Here is a 24,104-nt window from a genome sequence, read left to right on the forward strand (position 1 = left end):
TTTACTGGCTTTTTTGTCTGCCTTCACGTGAATACCACACTGTCTTAATTACTATCATTTTATAAGACTCGGTATCTGGAAAAACATGTCTTTGTACTTTTTTCTTCTTTAAGAGTGACTTAGCAATCTTGACCCTTTGCATTTCCATATTAATTTTATAATTAGCTAGTGAAGTTATTAAAAAAAAGGGCTTTTAACAAAGATTGCACTGAATCTCTAAGTCAACTTGCAAAGAATTCACATGCATACAATATGTTCATATGTGTGGTTTACTTCCTTTTTATTTAGGTATGCTTTGATTATATTCTACAATGTTTTGTGGTTTTCTGCGTAGAGCTCTTGCAAAATTTTGTTAGAGTTATTCCTAGGTATTTTACATATTGTTACTAAAAATGGTATAATTATACAATTTTATTTGCTAACTAAATTTATTATTGGTTATTAGAAAGAATTGAATTTTGTCTATATAACTTACATCCAACAACCCTGCAAAATTCACCTGTGAATTCTGGTGAATTATCTGGAGATTCCTTTGAATTATCTCTGTAGGCTAATATACCATCTGAAAATGAGATTTCATCTTCTTACAGCTTTTATTACTTTTCTCTCCTTACTCTACTAAGACATTCAGTAAAATGCTGCCTCACAATGTTAGTAGTAGGCATCTTTGTCCAGTATCCAATCTCAAAAAGAAAGTCTTCCAAATTCTATCATAGATATGACACCCATGATTAGAATAGAGAATGTCCAGCAAATTTTCTTTTCTGTAATGTCTCTCAAGTTTTGACATTAAGTTTATGATGGCTTTTTTAAAAGGTTGTAAACAGTTCCCTATGTTTTTTTAATTTTCTGAAAGTGTTTGTATGAAAGTGGTCTTATTTCTCCCTTAATTGTTTGGTAGAAAAGAAAAGATTGTCTGGAATTAACTTTATTGGAAAGCTTTAAATTACAGTTTCTATTTCATTAATAATTATAGAACTATTCAGATTCTTTGTCTTCACTTTTCAGTTTGGTAAATACTTTTGCTTTCTCATAAGAATTTTTCTATTTTGTATATCATACCATATCCCCATACATTTTCATATTTATTCACATAATATTGTTCATTATATCCTATTATGATCATTTTAATACCTGTAGTATCTATCACACTATCTCCTTTTTCATTGTGTCTTCTTTTCTTGTCCTTTCTGTCTTTCCTCTTCAAGAACTTATTAATTTGGAGGCTGAGATATAAAGTTCAAGCATTCCATGTTTCTTTCATTTTATAAAAGAAGGTAAAAACAACATAAATTTTAAAATAATTAATTTTATCTTTTCTAAAGTGCAAATTTTTGCCTTTTTAATCACTTCTAATTCATATTTTTTATTGCATTAATTTCTTTTGCATATTTATTATTAGCTTCTTTCTCCATATCTATGGGTGTATTTTATATTTAATTCTAAGTTTCTCAAGACAGATACTTATTGAATTTCAGCATTGTAAAATATCTGTACTAAAAATTGGATATTTACTTCTAGTCAGGCTTTTGCTGATTCCAACAAATTTTAAATATGTAGTAATTTTAATGTTGAATTCAAAATATTTTATATTTCCATTCTTATTTATTATTTCTCCACTAGTTATTTTAAAATGTGTTTCTTAACTTCCATATATGGATTTCCAAGTTATATTTTTTGTTATTTGCTTAAATTTATTGAAAATAGAAAATATCACTCTTTATGATTTCTTCTCTTTGAAACTTTTAAGAATATTTTTAAGGCCCAGTGTATACTTTATCTCTTAAAATAGCCATGTATGCTTTAGAAGAATGTAAACAATACAGTTATTTGGCATAATGTTTTATAAATGTCCATTAGATCAATTTTGCTAATTAAAATATCCCACCATGATGGTGCAGTTATCTTGTTCATTTTTCTTTTGTAATATGATAGTGTCAATTTTGCTTTATGTATTTTGAAGCCATGTTATTAGGTACACACAAACTATAATCGTTATATCTTCCTGGTGAGTTGGAAGTTTTATCACTTTAAAATCTCTCCATATTTCTACTAATTTGGTGATAAAAACGTTTTTGTCTAAGTCAATATAGATTTACCATCTTTTAGCAGATAATATTTGCATCTCATTGTTCAACCCTCTACTAGGTTCAAACACTCTGCTTCCTTTTATATATATGTCTTTAATAAATAATATATAATTGAATTTTTGTCTTTTTAACCAAGTGTGACAACCATAATATTTTAATTGGATCACTTAGGCCATTTACATTTAATGGTATAGTTGGGTTTAATTTTACCATCTTACTGTCTACTTCTATTTGCTTCACCTGTTCTGTGTGTTTCTTTCTCTCCTTTCTTGCTTTCTTTTGGACTAAAAAAAATATATTTATCCCATTTTTGTCCTCCATTGGCTTGGCAGTTATATACTCCTTTACTCTTCTTTTTGGATACCCAAGAGACTCAACATGAAGCTTTGACTTATGAACACCAAATGTTGACTATTTTTTTTTTTACTTTTTTTCCATACAATTAAAGGGACAAAGAATGCTTGAATTTCACTTACCACCCCAAATAATATGCTGTTTTTGTAATGTATTTTTATTCTCTCTATATTTTAAGTCCTATAACACGTCTTATGCTATCAATATCCATTTAGACTTAACTATATTTTACCATTTGTCATTGTTCTTCCTTCCTGAATATCACCATCTAAGGATAATTTTCCTTCTGTTATGACAATTTCTCTCAATGTAGATTTGTCTGAAACAAAATATATTTATTCCATTTTTTTTTCCTGAAACAGATTGGGATACTAGGTTGGCAGTTATTTTCTTTCATCATATTGAAAATATCATTTTATTATTTCCTGGCTTCCATTGTTTCTGTTGAGAAATTAGTTGTAAGTTTGATCATTTTGATTCACCTAATTTTAAACTGTATGCTTTGACAATGGTCTTTTCTGCAACTTTACTTTCACATCTCAATGGGAGATTGGAAGTAATTGGGCATTTTGAATTTTTGGATTAATTCTATTTCCTCAATTTTGTCAAATTCTGAGATATTATCTTTAAATATTGCTTCTGTTATTTTTCTCTCCTTTTATTCTGGGATTCTAATGAAACATGATTGACCTTCTCATTATGTATCCTATGTACCTCTCACCTGTCTGTATTGTCCATTCTTTTGTATCCTTTTGCTTCATTCTAGAAATAGACTTCTTACCTATTTTCCAGTTCACTCACTCTCTCTTTACCTGATTCAAATTTTCTGTTAAACCCATTCAATAAATGTCAATTATTTTTACTTTTTTAGGTTAACAACTTTTATTACTTTTTATCAAATATAATAGGTCATATTTATACTTACTCATTCTCCGTTGATATTGGTAGTCTTATCTTTTATCTCTTTGAAAATAATAAGCATATTTTTATAGCCAGTGTATAATAATTCCAATAGCTGGAACCCTAGAAGTCTGTTTCTATTGACTATTTTTTCTATGAGTTCTCATGCATGCTGTCTTCCTTCAAGTGTGCCTGATTACCTTTATTTGGATGCTGGACATTTATTTTTAAATTTGTTTGTAAAAGTAATTTGAGACCAAAGATGATGTGGTTTTCCTATAGAGAGAACCATTATTTGCTTTTGTCAGGCATCTAGCAGGTCCAAAAATCCAGGATTTCCTTAAATGAAACTCAACAAATGAGATTTTTCTGGACCACTTCAGAGTACTGGAAGCTTGGTTACAGACCATAAAAAGGCTGGTTTATTTCAGGTTTACCCTTATTCCTATAGTGCTGTCCTCTGGGGTCCCAAACAAGAGTATGAGATGTTTTACAAGACCCATATGAGAATTTCAAAAGCACTTCCCAAACTCTCTGCATCAGGGAACCTTCCATGAGAAAAGTGACTCCAAAATACCAGTTAACCTCCCTGGAATTTTTCTATCTTCTGGATATTGCTCTGGTAATTTTTCCCTGATAGCCCAACAAGAATGTTTGTCCCAATTATCTAATCCACAGTTTTGGAATGCCACATAGCTTCTTTCACACACACAACTGAATCAGGACAAGAATTACTAGGAAGTAGAAGATTTGCACCACTGGTTAGTATTCCAGGAAAAGGCAGTCTGCCAGATACATGCTGACCGCAAGTATCTCATTCGGAAATTCCTTCAGACAGATTAATATACAGTGTCAAAAATCTGTGTTTCTCATTTGTAATGGTCATAAAAAGATCAGTTAAAGGTGCCAATTATGTGGAATCTAGTGGTAAGTTAGATCTGATAGGTTGAGTCATCAAAAGATGTTTAGAATATAAGACAATTCAAATAGTTTATTAGGAAAAGTCAAAATGCAAACAAAAATAATAAAAAGCATGAAGAGCTAATTCAAAAGGCCATAGCAGAATTGAAGTTGAGATTTCAGAAAGAAGAGTCCAGACAAAGAACTGTAGAGTAATTGGGTAGTAGGTGTGCTGTGTGTGAGAATGTTAAGCTGATATGAAGGTAAACGTTAAGGCTGCTATAAAGAAAGTCTTGAAAGGCTGGAAGTATCATACCAGAACTATGACTCTTGAGGCATTGGTTCCCTGTAGGAAGCAGGGGAACTTAGATTCCAAATAGGGGCAGAATTTTTCTACTATAGGCTCAGCGCATTGGCATACAGATATGGAAGTTGAAAAATTGTCATCCACAGCGTTTATGGCATTTATGTCTCTCACAAAAACATTGGTATGGATCACCAAAAGGTAAATTCAGAGGAATATGGGAGCAAATAAATGACATGGACCAAAGAGAAAAGAAACCTGAGGAAAGAGGGAAATAAGAGCAGTCTTAGTGTCACTTCCTCCCATGTCTATCTCAGCACCATATCTTCCCCGTGCCCACAGCCACAACACACATAAATCATCAGTTAATCAGAGCAACATACTAGTGACATACAGACTCTAGAATCAAAAGAGATGATTTCAAATTCTGGATCTTCCACTTACTGGCCTTGTGACCTTGACCCTAGCTTCCGCATCAGTAAAAAGGGATAATAATGTCTACTCGTTTCATAGGGACTTAGGAGAATTCCATAATTAACTCACTTAAACACTGCCTTATGTGTAGGAAGTGCTCAATAGATATTAGTATCATCAGTTTCAAATCAGAAAGGGGATCAGGGCTGTCTAAATTATTCCCTGAAAGTGTCTGTCCAATGTACTCTGGCCAAAACTATCAATAGTATGTTAGACAATTTCAGGTAGGTAACTAAAAGAAATAGAGAAATTATTTCCCTACCTTTAGGGAAAGGTATTCTCTATCTGTGCATGACATGCTGTGCTCAGTTCTTGCTGATATGCAACACAGTGAGAACATGAATGGGAAGGAGGGTAACCTTGTATAAATCACAGAAGAATGTTAAGCATGGGAGAAATTGTGATCAAATCAATAAAATTGTCAATAGCATAAACAGGATGAACTTTTTTTTATCAAATTTCAATTTTTTTAGGATGACATGACAGTTCTTGAAACCCAAAGGAAGAGAGCTGAAGGCAAAGAGTGCCGTTTGACGTCACGGGATATCACTAATTTCAAGAAATATTGCTTGTGGGAAATATAATCATTACATAATTGCAGACTTATCATCACTATATCCACTGCTCTTCCTCCTCTTATGTTCTCCTCTTCCCCAATGTCTACGTCTCCTTTCATTTTCAAATGTTTAAGCAATAAATCCCGCCTTGTTACCATCGGTATCTGAATGGATGACATCCACAAACTTTGCATCAGTGTAATCTAATCTGCCACTTGATGGTTTTCCAGAGAATTTTGGCCCAGCAGGGTCAAGACCTGAAATTTAAAAAAGAAACTATTAATCTATTAATAAAGTCCTACCGCAGTGTCTATTAGATCATATTCTTGCATTATTATTACATTATAAACATAATAAACCTATACAGTTTTAGTTTAAACCTGTCAAAAAATAAATCTAAAGATAAATAAAATTGGATGAATAGCACGCATCTTTATTATTTGAATAATACTTATTACCAGTCGTCAGAGTTTATCAACAAGCTAGTGTCAAGACACACTACAGATGCCTCAACAGAATGTTGTAGTTTCTTTCTTAAGCATTTTTGTTTAAGAAGTAATTAGGAATAAATCGGTAGTAACTTTATGTTTAATAACAAATAACTACTACTACTCCTGAGGGGGAAAAAAGATGAATACTAGTCTGGTCCTATCTTGAACCTCAAACCTCACAGGTTCATCCTGGATCTATCAATAGATTTATAGGATCATTTTTAGGTGTCAAATGCAATTAGGGCTGTAAGATAAAACCTATTTATTATTGCCTCATTCACTTCTCACAAAAGCTTCCCACACACACTTAAGAAAAATACATTAAAAGTTCCATGGAATGAGGATATTATTTCTGGTGTATTTGAAATTCTAAATAAAAATTCTAAGCTCATGACCTCCTGGAGACTGTCAAAAAACAGGGAAGGAAGGGATAAACTTCAATGCCCCGGAACATTAATGCAATGGAAGAAAGAATCACCTTAAGATATTTTGAAAAGTAAAATATAATGTTGCCCAACTCAGGCCCTTCTCTTATCCCAGTGTATTTAGTTGACTTCACTGAATGAGGCAGAAACTTCTCTCTTCCTATAAATTACTCAGATGTGGAACCACCACATTTACTGCCCTCGTAAACCCTAATTTTTGCTTAGTATGTGGAACCATTCAAACTAGACTAATATGGGAGTAAACACACCTTAAAATAAAGTGGGATTATCACCAGTTAAAACTGAGCTAGTGATTTGGTTGAAAGAGAATGGGCTTTGCGTGGTGGAGACCTTTGTGTACATTCTGGCTTGGCTGTTACTAACTTTTTGACCCTCCTACATTCATTCAGTTAACCTCAGTCTTCACATCTGTATAATGGGAATAATATTAAAACTGAGTGGAGTAATAAGTTAGGGTATACATAAGGTTTGTAAAGATACTATCTATATGTTATCACTTCTGCTCTCCCACTTTGCTTAACTGAACAGGACTCTGGTATCTTTCATTAATACTTGAAATTATTATAAATCTTCTATGGACACAGATCTCAATACTTGTTAAAAAGCAAAATTGGTTGGAAAGGGATACTAGCCTCCTAGTTCTAAAATCACCATCACTCCTAAAAAGAAGCCTGAAAACCCATTTCAGTATTATTTGATTACTAAACTTTCTGAATGCAGTAACTTTGTTAAGGAAATATGAGGGGAACTGGGATCAGAACCCCTCAAGCTTCAATACCAACTCCTGACTCTCTCTTCTGGCATTCAAGTAAAATTTTTTAAAGAATTGAACTCCATAAAAGTTTGTAAAACTTAAGTACATGGATATAGTCTTAGTTAATACATAAAAAGTATTATATACTTAATGGGCCAATTTTTCCTTTGGGTTGTTATAATAATGTGTCTTTAAAATTCATATGAGGCTACATAAATTGATCTTTTTCTCACCATTTCTATATGGGTAACTTAACCTCTGTTAAGAACTGAATAAGACTTTAGAGTCTAAGTAAAACAAAGAGCAGCATTTGAATATCATATAGAAAAAAATAGATGTTTGTGCGTCATTTCTGTGGCTTAATTATTGTACCTGTTAAGTTTTAAATAAAGGAACTTCTGATGCTGAAAAGTATCATAAAACATTAATTTTATCAAAAATATTTTACCTGTTATTCTTCCAAGTTGACCTTGAAACTTCTTTCCAACAAACCCACTAATATGAGCCCCTAAGCTCACACCTATGAAATGAAAATTATCAAGAGATGCTCCGTGCTTCTGCAATTGAAAATGCAGTGTTATGACTTTCATTTCAGAAAATCACAAATCATGCCATGTGCATTAATATTCCAAAATTTATTATTTTTTCTGATTTAATCCATTTCTGGGAAATAGGGAATGGGATTTTATAATTTCAAAACAACTACATCTTTATTCAACTTTTTCCATAAGATACCTGACTTTTCTCTATACGTTTTTAATAATACCATTAAATTTTTATTTGAAAACCTTTGTCATCTATTATCTGGAATAGCATATGCAAAATAATAAATACTTTTAATTAATGAAGCATTTTATAATATTAAACAATTAAATATTATTTGCTACTTGCTTTTTGCCAGTTACCTTGATAAGTGCCATATAAATCTCATATTTAATATTCAAAATAGTCCTAGGAGTTACTTATTTTTATCCTATTGCCTAAAACTGTCCCTGGCACCTATTAAATGCAGAATAAATATGGTTTAAGAGTTGTATGAAACCATGTATATTTATTACCACAAGGGAAAAAGATGGTCCTCAAGTCCAGGTCTGTCTAACTCCAAAAGATACACTAATCTGCCTCCCTCTTTCATCTGATCAGATTGTGTCAAAAACTCTAGGAAAACTAAATAGTGTGAATGACCATCCCCGCTTCAGAGATGATAAAATGAGACTCATGGATTGTAAGTGGTTTCCCCAGTTGCAAGCTGGAGAATGACGGAGTTCAAACTTCCAAGCCAAAGTTTTGAACACCTCCTAGAGCCTCAGCCCCAGGTGGCCATTAGGAGCTTAAATGAGGGAGAATTTCTCCCACCATCCTCTCAGGAAGCAGGTCATGGTCCATTCTACACAGTGACACATCTGACAGCTTACAGACAAATGTGGAGCATTTATTGCTAATGAGAAATTAGACTTAGGCTTGCCAGGCACAGGGTGATAATTTTCTTCAAATTTCTCAGAGAAAAGTCCAGAAATTTGAGGGAGTACCACTCTCAACTTTGGTGTTCTGATCTTTTCCTCCCTTCTCCTTAATATGAAGGCTTTGTAAGCAAAAGCACTGTTAGAAATTTACATAATACTACAAATTTTCCTACATTTCTCTATTTAACATTCATATTTCCCATACTTTGAGATATATGTTTATTAGTTAGAGAAAAGACCACTGCTACAAGGAAAAATCAGTTATGCGCTTTACAGACCATCAGCAAGAATGGGTGAACCAATTACCTCCTCTTTCTCTCTAGACGGATATTTTGGTTTCGTCCAAATTTGGGGACAGAAAAATAATAACAATATCTGATTTTATTCAATCATATGCCAGGCACTGGTGAAGAATTAATTTCCTTGAATACTTAAATAAAATATTGTGATAAAGTTTTGTTAACACAAATGTATAGATATGGAAATGAGTCAGGGAGGTTAAACAACTGCTCGAAAGCACACAGATGATAAGAGATGGATTTGGTCTTTAAACTCCTCCAGTCTGACTCCTAACCACTGCACGTAACTGCTTCTTGGATCTGTTGTGCTTCTTCAATTTCAGCAGAGGCTTGGGAGTTCAGCACAACACAATTCAAAGGCAGATTTCAAGCCCAAGAATGCTCCCACATCAGATATCACCCCTCTTTCTCTCACGTGCCCATCACCATCACCTCTCTATAGAACAGACATGAATCTCCACATGGGTTGATTTAGTAAACAAAGATCATTCAAACTAAAGATGACCTAGAACTGACCTGAATTTGTCTGACCCATCCCAAGCCCAGACCCAAATACTGGATAAATCTGAATGGAACTGAGACCTTCCTCCAAGGCTGGCAGAAGCATGCTACTTTCCAAGCTGTTGTTCTCTAACTTTTACCAATTCGAATTTGATTTACTATAAACATATTAGCCATACTTTAGGAAAGATATCTAAAGAATCTAATGATTGTATAGTTTATCCCCTCTCTCCACACAGAGTCACTACCTTAACCTGAAGTTGGTATAGGTAGAGTTAAAAAAATAAAAATCTTAAAAGATTTTAAGGAGAGGGTGTCAAGATAGCAGCATAGGTGGACTCTGAACTTACCTCCTCCCACAAACACAACAAGGTTACAACTATTTTTGGAACAATTACCCCTGAGAGAGAACTGAAAATTGGATTAAAAAGAACCACTGCAACAAGGTATAGTCCTGACTGAGGCAGAAATTCCTGTCTGGAGAGAAAAAAGCCACCTTTGTGAGATGTGGGACTTCACAGCCAGCCACCCAGGAGTGACTCCAAGGTACATAGCCTTCCCTGGAGGAGTGGGGGACCAGAGCAGGGGAGTGTTGCTGCTCTAAGCATCCTTCAGACTCAGCAGAATGAGACAAGTGTCACAATATCTGGCTTTGCTGGCTATTAACTACAATGGGGAAACCCCCTAGAAAAGCTATGGAACATAAGTGGAAAAAAGCCAGCTCTTAAAGGGCCCATACACAAATTCACCTATTTCAGAAAGCAACCATAAATCACCAGAAAGAAAGGTGCACAGTCCTTTGTTGAAAAGAGACTCACCTGATAGGCTCTGGGTGCATGTCAGTGAGAGGTGAGACCTCTCCAGGGACTAAGACATTGACAGCAGTCATTACTATGACTTACTACAGTCGTGCTGGCACAGACACTGGCAGACATCATTGGAGTACTTCCCCTCACCCGTTAGCCCAGGGATCTGCCCTGCCCACTAGAGCACTCATTTTATCCAGCTCAGCCAGGGCAGGCAGCCTGCTCTAGGGACTTGTCCAACACAACAGCAAGCCCTTGGGCAACTTTTTGGCCTGCATAGACTGGGTGTCTGGATCCTCTGCAGGCAGGTGAGTGGGTCCATCTCTGTGGGGCAGGGTGCATCTGAGGAGGGGCTGGAGATTGTGGGACATTGGTGGAGTGTGTGTGGGCCACTGCAATGGGGTGGCAGGGTCCACTCCAGGGGGTCAGGAACTGTGCACAGGCAAGGAGTATGTTGATAGTGGGTGTGGACCTGTGGGCCATGGGGTGTGTCAGTGGCAGAAGATCTGTGCTTCTCAAACAGCCACATAGGGGATCAGCCCCACTTTCCAAAGCCTGAAACAATTGGGTGCTCCTGGCCCCAGTCAGCTACAATCCTGAGATAGCTGACAACAGCCTTGCAGGCCAGAGGCCTGCAGCAATTGTAAGCCCCTGAGCCTCACAATCAGCCACACCAGGGGTCTACTTATTCAACAGAAAAAGTGCAACAGGAATGTGCTAAGATCTTTCAGCCAACTGTGCTGGGGCTCCCCAAACCCATTAAACTGACTGAAGGGTCCATAGCAGCCAAACAAAGCTGAGCATTACACTCAGCTGGTCAGGGGCACAGCCTAGACTCCCTGGGCACCTGCAGCAAAAGTAACCCTGCCACAACAGAAATGCACACATAGCCCACCACACAGGGGTCACTCCTGGAATATTTGGAACTGGTGATTAGAGGGAAGCACACTGCTGGGCCTCAAAAGGTGTCTCCTACATAAGGCCACTTCTCCAAGATCAGGAGACAAGCTGACCCACCTAATGCATGGATATAAGCACAAAGAAAGAGGAAAAATAAGGAGGCAAAGGAATACATTCCAAGCAAGGCAACAAGACAAAACCCCAGAAAAAAGAAATAAGTGAAACAGAAATAAATGATCTACCAGACAAAGAGTTCAAGCAAAAAGTCATAAGGATGCTCACTGATCATGGGAGGAGGATGGATAAACACAATGAGAATGTCAACAAAAGATTGGAAAATATAAAAAAGAACCAATCAGAAATGAAAAATACAATACTGGAAATGAAAAATTCACTAGAAGGACTCAATAGCAGAGTACAGGATACAGAAGGATGGATCAGTGAGCTAGACAAAAAGACTAGAGGAAATCACCCAAGCTGAACAGATAAAAGAAATAAAAAGAATGAGAAAAGTCTAAGGGAACTCTGGGACAACATTAAGTCCACTAACATTTGTATTATAGGTGTCCCAGAAGGAGAAGAGAGAGACAAAGGGCCAGAGAATCTACTTGAAGAAATAATAGCTGAAAAGTTTGCTAACCTAAGGAAAGAAACAGACATCCAAGCACAGGAAGCACAGAGGGCATCGAATAAGATAAACCCAAAGAGGTCCACACCAAGACATATTATAATTAAAATGTCAAAAATTAAAGATAAAGAGAGAATCCTGAAAGCTGCAAGAGAACAGCAACAAGTGACAACCAAAGGAAACCCCATAAGGCTATCAGCAGACTTCTCAGCAGAAACCCTATAGGATAGAAAGGAGTGGTATGATATATTTACAGAGATGAAAGGAAAAAGCCTACAGCAAAGAGTATTCTACCCAGGAAGGCTGTCATTCAGAATGGAAGGAGAGATAGAGAGTTTCCCAGACAAGTAAAAATTAAAGGAGTTTATCACCAATGAACAAGTTTTACAAGAAATGCTAAAGGGACTTATTTAAGTGGGAAAGAGAACATGACAAATAGGAATAAGAAAATTATCAAAAAAAGGCAATAAAGGTAGCAGAACCACTACCTATGAAGATAATGCGAAGGTCGAAAGACAAAATAACTAAAATTATCTATTTCAATGATAAGAGGGTAATGGATACACCCACACAAAATAAGAAGTTAGATATGATATCAAAAACATAAAATGTGGGAGGAGAGTAGTGAAGAGTAGAGGTTTTAGAAAGAGGTCAAGCTAAACAGACCATCAAATCAATATAGATTGCTATTTACATAGATTATTATATATGAACCTCATGGAAACCACAAACCAGAAACCTATAATAAAGAAAAAATAATTAAGAGAAAGGAACCCAAACATAATGCTAAAGAAAGCCATCAAACCACAAGGGAAGAGAGCAAGAGAACAAGAAAGGAACAGAGAAGAACTGCTAACACACCCAGAAAAAAGTAACAAAATGGCAGTAAGGGTATCAATAGCTACTTTAAATATCAATGGACTAAATGCTCCAATTAAAAGGCACAGAGTGGCTGATTGGCTAAGAAAACAAGACCCATATATACTCTGGATACAAGATGCACACTTCAGACCCAAAGGCACTCACAAACTGAACGTAAGAGGATGAAAAGGATACTCCATGTAAATGGCACAGAAAAGAAAGCTGGGGTAGCAATGCTTACAACAGACAGACTTTAAAACAAAAACAGCAACAAGAGACAAAGAAGGGCACTACATAATGATACAGGGAACAATCCAACAAGAGGATATAACACTTGTAAATATCTATGCACCCAACATAGAAGCACCTAAATATATAAACCAATTATTAACAAACATAAAAGGAGAAATAGACAGTAACACAATAATAGAAGGGGACATTAACACTACACTTACACCAATGGATACAGCATTCAAACAGAAGATCAATAAAGAAACACAGGCCTTAAATCACACATTAGACCAGACAGACTTAGCAGATATATCTAGAATATTCCATCCAAAAACCACAGAATACATATTCTTTTCCAATGCACATGGAGCATTCTTCAGGATTGATCACACATCAGGCTGCTAAACAAGTCTCAACAAACTTAAGAAGAGTGAAATAATGTCAACCATCTTTTCTAACCACAAAGGTATGAAACTAGAAATCAACTGTAGGAAGAAAATCAGAAAAGCCACAAATATGTGTAAATTATGCAAAATGCTCCTGAACAACGATTGAGTCAATGAAGAAATCAAAAAATACCTAGAGACAAATGAAAATGAAAATATGACATGCCAAAATCTATGGGATACAGCAAAAGCAATTCTAAAAGGGAAGTTTATATATTATATTATATTTTTTATATATTTATATATTACATTATAAGTTTATACATTATATTATAGCAATACAGGCCTACCTCAACAAACAAGAAAAATCCCAAATAAACAATCTAACAGTGCACCTAAAGGAACTGGAAAAAGAAGAACAAAGCCCAAAATCAGTATAAGGATGGAAATAATAAAAATCAGAGCAGAAATAACGAAAAAATCAATGAAACCATGAGCTGGTTCTTGAAAAGATACACAAAATTCACAAACCTTTAGCTAAACTCACCAAGAAAAAAACAGAAAATCAGATATGAAAAAGGAGAAATTACAACTGACACTTCAGAAATACATATATCAACGTGATACACCACATTAACAAAACGAAGAAAAAAATCACATTATCATCTCAATAGATGCTGAGAAAGTATTTGACAAGATACAGTATCCATTTAAGATAAAAACTCTGAATAAAATGGGTATAGAAGGAAAGCACCTCAACATAATAAAGGTCATATATGACAAACTCACAGCAAATATCATTCTCAATGGAGAAAAACTGAAAGCTATCCCTCTAAGAATTGGAATCAGACAAGGATGCCCACTTTCACCACTCTTATTTAACATAGTATTGGAAGTCTTTGCCAGAGCAATTAGGCAAGGAAAAGAAATAAAAAGGATTCAAACTGGAAAGGAAGAAGTGAAGCTGTCTCTATTTGCAGATGACATGATTTTATACATAGAAAACCCTAAAGAATCCACTAAAAAACTTAAAAATTATAAATACGGTCAAGTTGCAAGATATAAAATCAACATACAAAAATCATTGTGTTTGTATACACTAACAATGAAGTAGCAGAAAGAGAAATTAAGAATACAATCCCATTTACAATTGCAATAAAAAGAATAAAATATCTAAGAATAAACTTAACCAATCTGTACATTGAAAACTATAAAACATTATTGAAAGAAATTGAAAAAGACACCAAGAAATGGAAAGATATTCTGTGCTCTTGGATTGGAATAATTAGCATAGTTAAAATGTCCATGCTTCCTAAAGCAATCTACAGATTCAACACAATCCCTATCAAAGTTCCAATGACATTTTTCACAGAAATAGAACAAAGAATCCTAAAATTCATATGGAACAACAAAAGATCCCGAATAGCCAAAGGAATCCTGAGAAAAAAGAATAAAGCTGGAGGTATCACAGTCCCTGATTTCAAAACATAGTACAAAGCTATAGTCATCAAAACAGCATGGTACTGGCACAAAAAGAGACACAAATATCAATGAAACAGAATTGAGAGCCCAGAAATAAACCCATACATCTATGGACAGCTAATTTTCAACAATGGAGCCAAGAACATACAATGGAGAAAGGAAAGTCTCTTCAATAAATGATGTTGGGAAAACTAGACAGCTACATGCAAAAGAATGAAACTAGACCACTATTTTACACCATACACAAAAATTAACTCAAAATTTATTAAAGACTTGAATGTAAGACCTGTAACCATGAAACTTCTAGAAGAAAATACAGGCAGTACACTCTTTGACGTTGGTCTTAGCATATTTTCAGGTACCGTGTCTGACCAGGCAAGGGAAACAATAGAAAAAATAAACAAATGGGACTACCTCAAACTAAAAAGCTTCTGCACAGCAAAAGGAAACCATCAACAAAATGAAAAGACAGCCTAACGCCTGGGAGAAGATATCTGCCATCCATATACCTGTAAGAGGTTAATATCCAAAATATATAAAGACCTCATACGTCTCAACAACAAAAAACCAACAACCCAATTAAAAAATGGGCAAAAGATCTGAACAGACATTTCTCCAAAGAAGATATACAGATGGCCAACAGGCGCAGGAAAAGACATTCAACATCACCAACTATGAGGGAAATGCAAACCAAAACTACAATGAGGCGCCGCCCCGTGGCCGAGTGGTTAAGTTCGGGCACTCTGCTTTGGAGGCCCAGGGTTTTCATCAAGCCATGTTGAGGCAGCGTCCCACATGCGACAATTAGAAGGACCCACAACTAAAATATACAGCTATGTACTGGGGGGATTTGGGGAGAAAAACCAAAAAAAAAAAAAAAAAGATTGGCAAGAGTTGTTACCTGAGGTGCCAATCTTTAAAAAAAAACACTGCAATGAGAAATCACTTCACTCCTGCCAGAAGGGCTATAATTAAAAGAAAGGAAATAATGAGTATTGGAGAAGATGTGGAGAGAAGGGAACCCTCATACACTGCTGGTGGGAATGCAAACTGGTGTAGGCACTATGGAAAACAGTATGGAGATTGCTCAACAAATTAAAAATAGATCTACCATATGATCCAGCTATTCCACTGCTGGGTATTTATCCAAAGAACTTGAAAACACAAGTGCATAAAGATATATGCACCCCTATGCTTGTCGCAGCATTATTCACAATAGCCAAGACTTGGAAACAACCTAGGTACCCATCAAGGGACGAATGGATAAAAAAGATCTGATATATATACGCAATGGAACACTATTCAGCCATAAGAAACGATGAAATCCAGCCACGTGTGACAACATGGATGGACCTTGAGGGCATTATGCTGAGTGAAATAAGTCAAAGGGAGAAAAAGTCAAATGTTGTATGATCTCACTCATAAATAGAAGATAAAAACTACAACAAACAAACACATAGAAATAGAGATTGGATTGGTGGTTACCCCAGAGGGGAAGAGGGGGTTGGAGGAGGGCGAAAGGGGTGATTAGGCACATGTGTGTCGTGATGGGTTGTAATTTGTCTTTGGGTGGTGAACATGTTGTAATCTCTACGGAAATCGAAATATATAATGTTGTACACCTGAAACTTATATTATGTTATAAACCACAGTTACCACAATAAAAAAAATAAAAAGAAAATAAGATTTTAACATAAAACACAATAACTGAGTCTTTAAGACAATTTAAAAAAAATAAGATATGTCACATCTAGATATAGAGCTATCGATTTACACAAAGATGACTGCGTACATTAGTATATCAGAATTGTAATTCTTAATTTTATGGGAAAAATGTATTTTATTACCACTTTGAGGTATTGCCCAACACACTGTATATTGTATAACGTATATAATACATAAAATTCCAGACTTACCAAAAGACTCTGAATGCTCTCACTCAAACTCTCAGCAACTTTTCTGGTGTTTTTAACTGCTCTATCATAAATAAAAGTTGTAGCACCTCGGTTCCAATCTACTACAATTATATTCATATCGTCTTGCTTCAACAAAACCCTTAGAAAGTTCTGAAGCCATGCTGGAGGGGAGCCAGTGGGTCTGTATCCATGAATAAGCCAGACGGTTTTCTTGCTTACGTTGAAATTAACGTTAAGTGAGTAATTCTGTTCAAACAGTGGCTCAGCACAGTTCAGGTTGCTCCTTGTATACATGATCAGAAAGGTCTCCGTCTTGGGAATAAACAGATCTTTGAAGGAATCCTTTACACTTAGATGGGAGAATTCAAGGCATGGTCTTTTATTCTCTGAAATCAAAAATGTCAGTCAAGCTGAGTATGTACTGGGATAGCATTTGATTCGAATGCTGTTGCTGTTGCAAAGAATAGAATTGAACTTGGAGGGTGGGAAGGATTTCATTTCATTAGCACTTAAACATAATTTATGAGCAACTACATGGTTTAAAGTAATTCTTGGATTATGTAAAAAGACTTTTTGAACTAGAAGTATTCAAAATTTACAATGAAACACAGAGATAAATGGAGTTGGGTAAACGTTAAGAATTATTTTTTATCAGTACAAAATAGCAATGATGTGACTACAATCATTAACATTGTTAATAAAGTGTTATGCATACCAATAAAAGTAGATAAATTATGAACTATAACAGAAATTTTGGAGAATATAATATAAGAATACTTATACATGGATAATCAGCATTAGAAAAAAAATATTTTACCTGCCTGATGATCAAATAAATACAAATCAAAACAATAAGGTGTCATCTCTTCTTATCAAATTAAGCAAAATGGAAAAATCCTTTTAACAACACTTGTGAGGGTAAAGGTAACAAATATTCTTATACGTGGATGCTGAGAGCATAAGTTGATACAACATTCTTTTGAAATTTTATGTGCGTGTGTGTGTGTGTACCACACACACATAATCTTAAAAATATTTATTCTTCCTGATTTTTTTCTGGGATTTAACTAACGAAATAAACAATTTGTATTAAATGTAAAGACATTAACCACAGGGATGCATAATTGAAAAAATTGAAAACACCTTAAATATAAATATATACTAGTCTCATCCATGTGTGTATCCTATCTTTTTTTTTAGGAAGATTAGCCCTGAACTAACTACTGCCAATCTTCCTCTTTTCACTGAGGAAGACTGGCTCTGAGCTAACATCCGTGCCCATCTTCCTCTACTTTATATGTGGGACGCCTGCCACAGCATGATGTCCCAAGTGGTGGCATGTCCACACCCAGGATCCGAACTGATGAACCTTGGGCCACCAAAGCGGAACTTGAGCGCTTAACAGCTGCGCCACCAGGCCAGCCCCCTTATCTTTCTCTTTCTCTCTTCTTCTCTCTCTCTCTTTATCTTCCCATCTATCTATCTATCCATCCTAGAAGGAAGTAGGGCAGAAAATGAAATAACTAAGCCAAATCAACAGCAACACTCATTGCTATGCAATGAAACAATAGCTGCTTTTTACTTTCTTTTTCATAATTTTTAGAATGTTTTTCAAAATAAGCATATAATCCTAAAACATTGTTTGTAATGAGAGCATACACTTGTACTGTTTCTGGGAATTTACTTGTCAGAAGATTTGGGAAAACAATTTGTTAATATATATCAAAACTTCACAAAAATGTTAGTATACTTTATGCCAGTGATTCCACTTCTAAGAATGAATCCTAAGAAACTAGTCTGAAAACACATTAAAAACAATAAACTAATATACGTTATTTTAATACTGAAGAAATCAAAGTGATATAAGTGCTCAGAAATAACTTGATTAAGTAAACTACGTGTACACGTATTTTATAAATTCTAATTTTTTAATATATTTATTTACTATACATATTTAATTTACATTTATTTACATTTACATAATTTAATTTACTTAATTTAATATACATAAATATTTAATATTTAATATATTTACTATATTTAATATACATATTTAATATTTAATATACATAAATATATTTAAAACTATAAATATATAGCATATATTTGATAAATCCATGATAATTTGCATTAATTCTAATAATTCTAGATTGGAAAGTATATATGTTATACTGTCACAATTATTTAGAAGAAGACAAAGGAGGAAGGTAATGAAGGAGAGGCAAGACCTAAAATTCCCAGGTTAACAGTTGAGAGATACCTAGACAGGTGAAAAACTTTGATGACTCACTTGTTCTCAGTACTAGGGAATGAGCAAGTGGAGAAGAGCAATAAATCAAACCACAGTGCAATAGCAATGCTTCCTCCACTGTACGAACTGTGTAGGGAACTGTGTACATCCACTTCCCCACCAGCTGGAACTCTAAAAAGGCCAAGTGCAACCAATACATCCAAACAGCTGGTCGAGTCCAAGCCAGGATGGATTTTACCTGGCCCTAGAATGAGTAAGGAGGAATAAACTAGCAGGATCCCTGTGATAAAATAATGGAAAGAAATCACCCAAAACAGTCAACAGAGAAATCTATTATCTATTACCAGATGGAGGAGTGAGTGCAGAAAATTCTACAGCATCCCCATTAGAATGCAAGAAAGATCATGTCTCAAAAACACGAGCAGGAGACAAGAGAAAATTGAGGTAAAAAACAATAGAATAAGATGAAAAATGGAATACTGAGATACTCCAATTCAGGAAAAGTAAAAATATAACTGCAGAATAAAAACTCACATTATAGATGGTAAAAAAAAAAAACATGGAAAGCTCACCTTATAGTAAGAAATGAAGGAAGAAAGAGATTAAAATTATGAAGGGAAACATAGATATGGCACAGGAAATGATGATTCAAATTACAAGTCATTGGTGTTCTCTTGTTGGGAAGGGAGAAATTTGCGGGGGAAGAGGATAGCAGTTACAACAACTAAGGAAATAACTGTCTACCAAGGTGTGTGAAAAGAAAAGGGACATCACAACCCAGAGAAAATCAGTGAATCAGACTCACCGAGAGAGATCCTAGAAACTGGTTTGGGTTTCAATGAAAAAGAAAAATATCCTAAAAATATCGAGGCAGAAAATCCAGGTTACAAATAGAGGAATGAAGTTATGATGACTTCAGATTTGTCCTTTAAAACAATGACAGATAGAAGTGTAATAACTGAAGGTTATAAATGGAAAATTTGTGGCCTAATAATTTTATACCCTTCCTAAAGTGCACCATTCATCAATGAGTAGAGTTCCTGACATCATCACTATTAAATAAATGCTAGATTTATTGGAGACAAGATCCACAAAAACTCACAGTATGAAAAGATTGAAAGTGAGCATGGAAATAAGTTAGACACCAATGTAAGTGTAAACATTATAAAACCTAGTAAAATGTAAACATAATTTCAACACCATTCTTGTTCAAACATTCAGTAAAAATATTTAAATATTAGTATAAGTCAATATACTAATAAGTTTGGAACAAAGGTTAAAAGGAGTATAGAGGAAGTAAGTGTAGTAAAAAAATTCCTTAATGGAGAGACCTAAAAGATGACAATTTTTAAAATTTTAATAAATAGATAAGTATGGGTTTAAAAAGATATTGAAAACCTTAAATGTTAACTGTTGCACTAGGTAAAATAGTACACATAACTTTCTACACACTGAAAATGCACAGCACGGTGACTATAGTTAATAATGATATTGTAAGGGGCCAGCCCGGTGGCACATTCTGCTTTGGTGGCCCAGGGTTCATGGGTTCAGATCCCGGGTGAAAACATGGCACCGCTTGGCATGCCATGCTGTGGTAGGCGTCCCACATATAAAATAGAGGAAGATGGGCACGGATGTTAGCTCAGGGCCAGTCTTCCTCAGCAAAAAGAGAAGGATTGGCAGCAGTTAGCTCAGGGCTAATCTTCCTCAAAAAAATAAATAAATAAATAATGATATTGTATACTTGATAATTAATAAGACAATTTGTATACTGGGAAGTTGCTGAGAGTAGTTCTTGAATATTCTCGTTACACACACACACAAAGTTAATCATGTGAGTTGATGGGTGTATTAATTATCTTGATCTTGGTAATCACTCTACAATGTATATGTAGATCAAATCATCACATTGTATACTTTAAATATATACAATTATATTTGTCTATTATTCCTCATAAAGTTTGGGGCAAAGAAGGAGGAGAGGGCAGAGATGGCTATTCTCATATTAGAGAAAATAGACTTTAAGTTAAAAATTCTTACAAAAGACATCATAAAGCTAAAACTATAAAATTATTAGGCGAAAACTTCATGATATTGCTGATGGGGATGAAAAATGGTGAAACGTGGAAAATGGAATGGTAGTTGCTAAAAAAAATTAAAAATAAAATTACCATATAACCCAGAAATTCTACTTCTGGGCATATCCTCAAAAGAATTGAAAACAGAGACTCAAAGAGGTCCTTATACACCAATATTCACAGCAGCATTATTCACAATGACCAGGAGGTAGAAGCAACCCAAGTGTCCATCAATAGATGAATGGATAAATAAAATCTGGTGTATATATAGGGGTAGCCCTGGTGTTGTAGTAGTTAAGTTTGCATGCTCCACTTTGGCAGCCCAGGGTTTGTGGGTTTGGATCCTGGACATGGATTTACACACCACTCATCAGGCCATGCCGTGGTGGCATCTCACATACAAAATGGAGGAAGATTGGCACAAATGTTAGTTCAGCGACAATCTTCCCCAAGCAAAACGAGGAAGATTGGAAAAAGATGTTAGCTCAAGGCGAGTCTTCCTCACCCAAAAAAAAAAAAAATCCTTGCATATAAATACAATGGAATATTATTTACCTTAAAAAGGAAGGCAATTCACAGGGCTGGGCCCGTGGCATAGTGGTTAAGTTCACACACTCCACTTCAGGGGCCCAGGGTGCACTGGTTCAGGCCCTGGGTGCAGACCTACACACCACTCATCAAGCCATGCTGTGGTGACATCCCACATAGAAGAATTAAAAGGACTTTCAAATAGGATATACAACTGGGGCTTTGGGGAGAAAAAGAAAGAGAAAGATGGGTAACAGATGTTAGCTCAAGGCCAATCTTCTACCAGAAAAAGCGCACTTTAAAAAAAAAAAAAAAAAAAAGGAAGGAAATTCTGACACATGCTGCAACATGGAAGAACTTTGAAGACATTATGTTAAGTAAAATAAGCCAGTCACAAAAATACAAATACTGTATGATTCCACTGATACGAGGTACCTAAAGTAGTCAAATTTATAGAGACATAAAGTAGAATAGTTGTTGCCAGGTGTTGAGAAGAAGCAGAAAGTAGAGAGCTATTGTTCAATGAGTACAGAGTTTCGGTTTGGGAAGTTAAAAAAATTTTGGAGATGGATGGTGGCAGTAGTTGCACAATAATGTGAATATACTTAATGCCACTGAACTGTACACTTCAAAATGCTAATTTTTATGTATGTTTTACCATGATCAAAACAAAACAACAACAACAAAACTTACAGAATCCAATTCCTGCCATGATGGATATCTGAATCCAGACTTGCCTTATTTCTGTAAACAACCAGAACACTAGATAAAAATGTACAGAAAAAAAAGTTTAGACATCGGACAACAAGAAGCACAGGACTGTGATCCCTGAAAGAAAGAGAACAAATGATTTGAACCCTCTAATCCAAAAGCTTTCTGTCTGGAGGAAGTTTCCAGACCAGTGCAGTAGAGTTTAACCCAAGAAGAGCATGCTGAGTTGGAGAGAAAGATTGGAGTTTAGGGGGGCTGAAACAACTAGAATTTGCATCGCAGAGCGGCACCAAGGAAGGAGCTGTGCAGAAGCAGAGCTCCGAAATTTACAGATGGGACTCTTAGTTTGTCGCTGGGTACAAACCTAGGCATGCCTAGGCTGAAACTCCACAAAAAGCTGTGAGCTGAATAATCCCAAAGGTCACAATGTACTGGGAGACACTGAAGCTCCAACTAGCCAGTGTAGGAAGACCCTAATGAACATCAGAGACATTCAGTAGAGACCCTAGAAGAGTCAGACTTAGTTGTAATGGAGCTAAACTACATCTAGATTAAAAGAGAACTTAGATTCATCCTTTCTTTCTCTCATTCTCTCAGCTCTGCTTGTTTTGATTGGCTTTGTTCCCTGGCAGGTAACAGGCTATGTGTATGAAATATTGAGAAAAAACATTAACAATGTTGAAGTAAGCAAAGATTTTTCAGATAAGATACAGTAAGCATGAAACAAAAGAAAAAATGATAAATTGAAAATTGTCATAATGAAGCATGTCTGTTCCTAAAATAACACTGCTAAGAATATGAATATGCAGGTTTGCAATATGTGCATCTGAAAAAGTACCTGTATCCAGAATATGTGTGTGTGTTGTACGTGTGTGCATACACACATATATATGTAAAACAGGAAGACAACTTGATTTTTAAAAATTGGAAAAAGAATTGAAGACACTTCACAAGAGATGATATAATGGCCAATAAGCTCAAGAATGATGCTTAACATCATTAGTCATCAGGAAAATGTAAATTGAACCAAAATAGTAGACCACTACACAATCACTAGAATAGCTAAATGAAAAAGACTGAAAGAACCAAGCATTGGTGAGGATGTAAAACAAGTTCAAGTATCCTACATTGCTGAGGGAAATGACAGACTGATATAATACTTTGGAAAAGTTTGGTAGTTTCTTACAGTGTTAAATATGCATTTATATGACCCCCAAAATTCACTTCTAGTCGTTTACCCATGATACATGAAAACATTTGTCCACATGTTATATGTATAACAACTTCCTAGTTCTTTTCATAAAGACCCCAAATTGGAAAGATCCTACATGTCAATCAAGAGGAGTATAGATAAAACAAATTGTGGTAGGTGGATCTATATGATGTAATACTACCCAGAAATAAAAAGGAATAAGCAGCTTAAACAACTTCCATGAATCTCAAAAACGTTATGCTGAGAAAAAGATTCCAGAAACAAAAAGGTACATATTTTTTAATTCTATTTATATGAAATTCTAGAAAAGGATATCTAATCCAGTGTCAGAAAGTAGATCAGGATTGTATAGAACCAGAGGTGGTAAGGGGATTAATTGGAAAGATTTTTGGGATGCAGAAAACGTTTTATATCCCAATTGATGAGATGTCTTGGGGAAAGGAGAAAGTACCCAAGAGAAATGAATAATATTGTAAAGACAGTTAAAATTATGTTTATATTATAAATTGAGTAAAAAGAGGCCTGTGAAACTGAGTCAAGATAGATTAATGCAACAGAATGGGAACACCCAAAAATATAT

The 24,104-nt window shown here is 35.1% G+C and overlaps 1 protein-coding gene across 5 annotated transcripts in view; it reads right to left on the reverse strand.

The window, feature by feature from the left end:
* Positions 1-24,104, reverse strand: part of LIPI (lipase I) — an 80,031-nt gene that overhangs the window by 45,792 nt on the left and 10,135 nt on the right. For 4 of the 5 annotated variants that reach the window (XR_011534069.1, XR_011534068.1, XM_070598073.1 and 1 more), the window contains exons 2-4: positions 16,744-17,129; positions 7,719-7,827; positions 5,735-5,836 (exon numbers count right to left, since the gene is read on the reverse strand). Coding sequence is in view for 3 of the 5 variants with exons in the window: in XM_070598072.1 (XP_070454173.1) it covers positions 5,735-5,836; positions 7,719-7,827; positions 16,744-17,129 (597 nt within the window). In the remaining 2 variants the exon portion in view is untranslated. The remainder of the gene's footprint in view (positions 1-5,734; positions 5,837-7,718; positions 7,828-16,743; positions 17,130-24,104) is intronic. The other variant, XM_070598074.1, reaches the window with a different exon arrangement.

This window comes from Equus przewalskii, chromosome 27 (genome assembly GCF_037783145.1).
Source record: "Equus przewalskii isolate Varuska chromosome 27, EquPr2, whole genome shotgun sequence".
Taxonomy (NCBI): domain Eukaryota; kingdom Metazoa; phylum Chordata; class Mammalia; order Perissodactyla; family Equidae; genus Equus; species Equus przewalskii.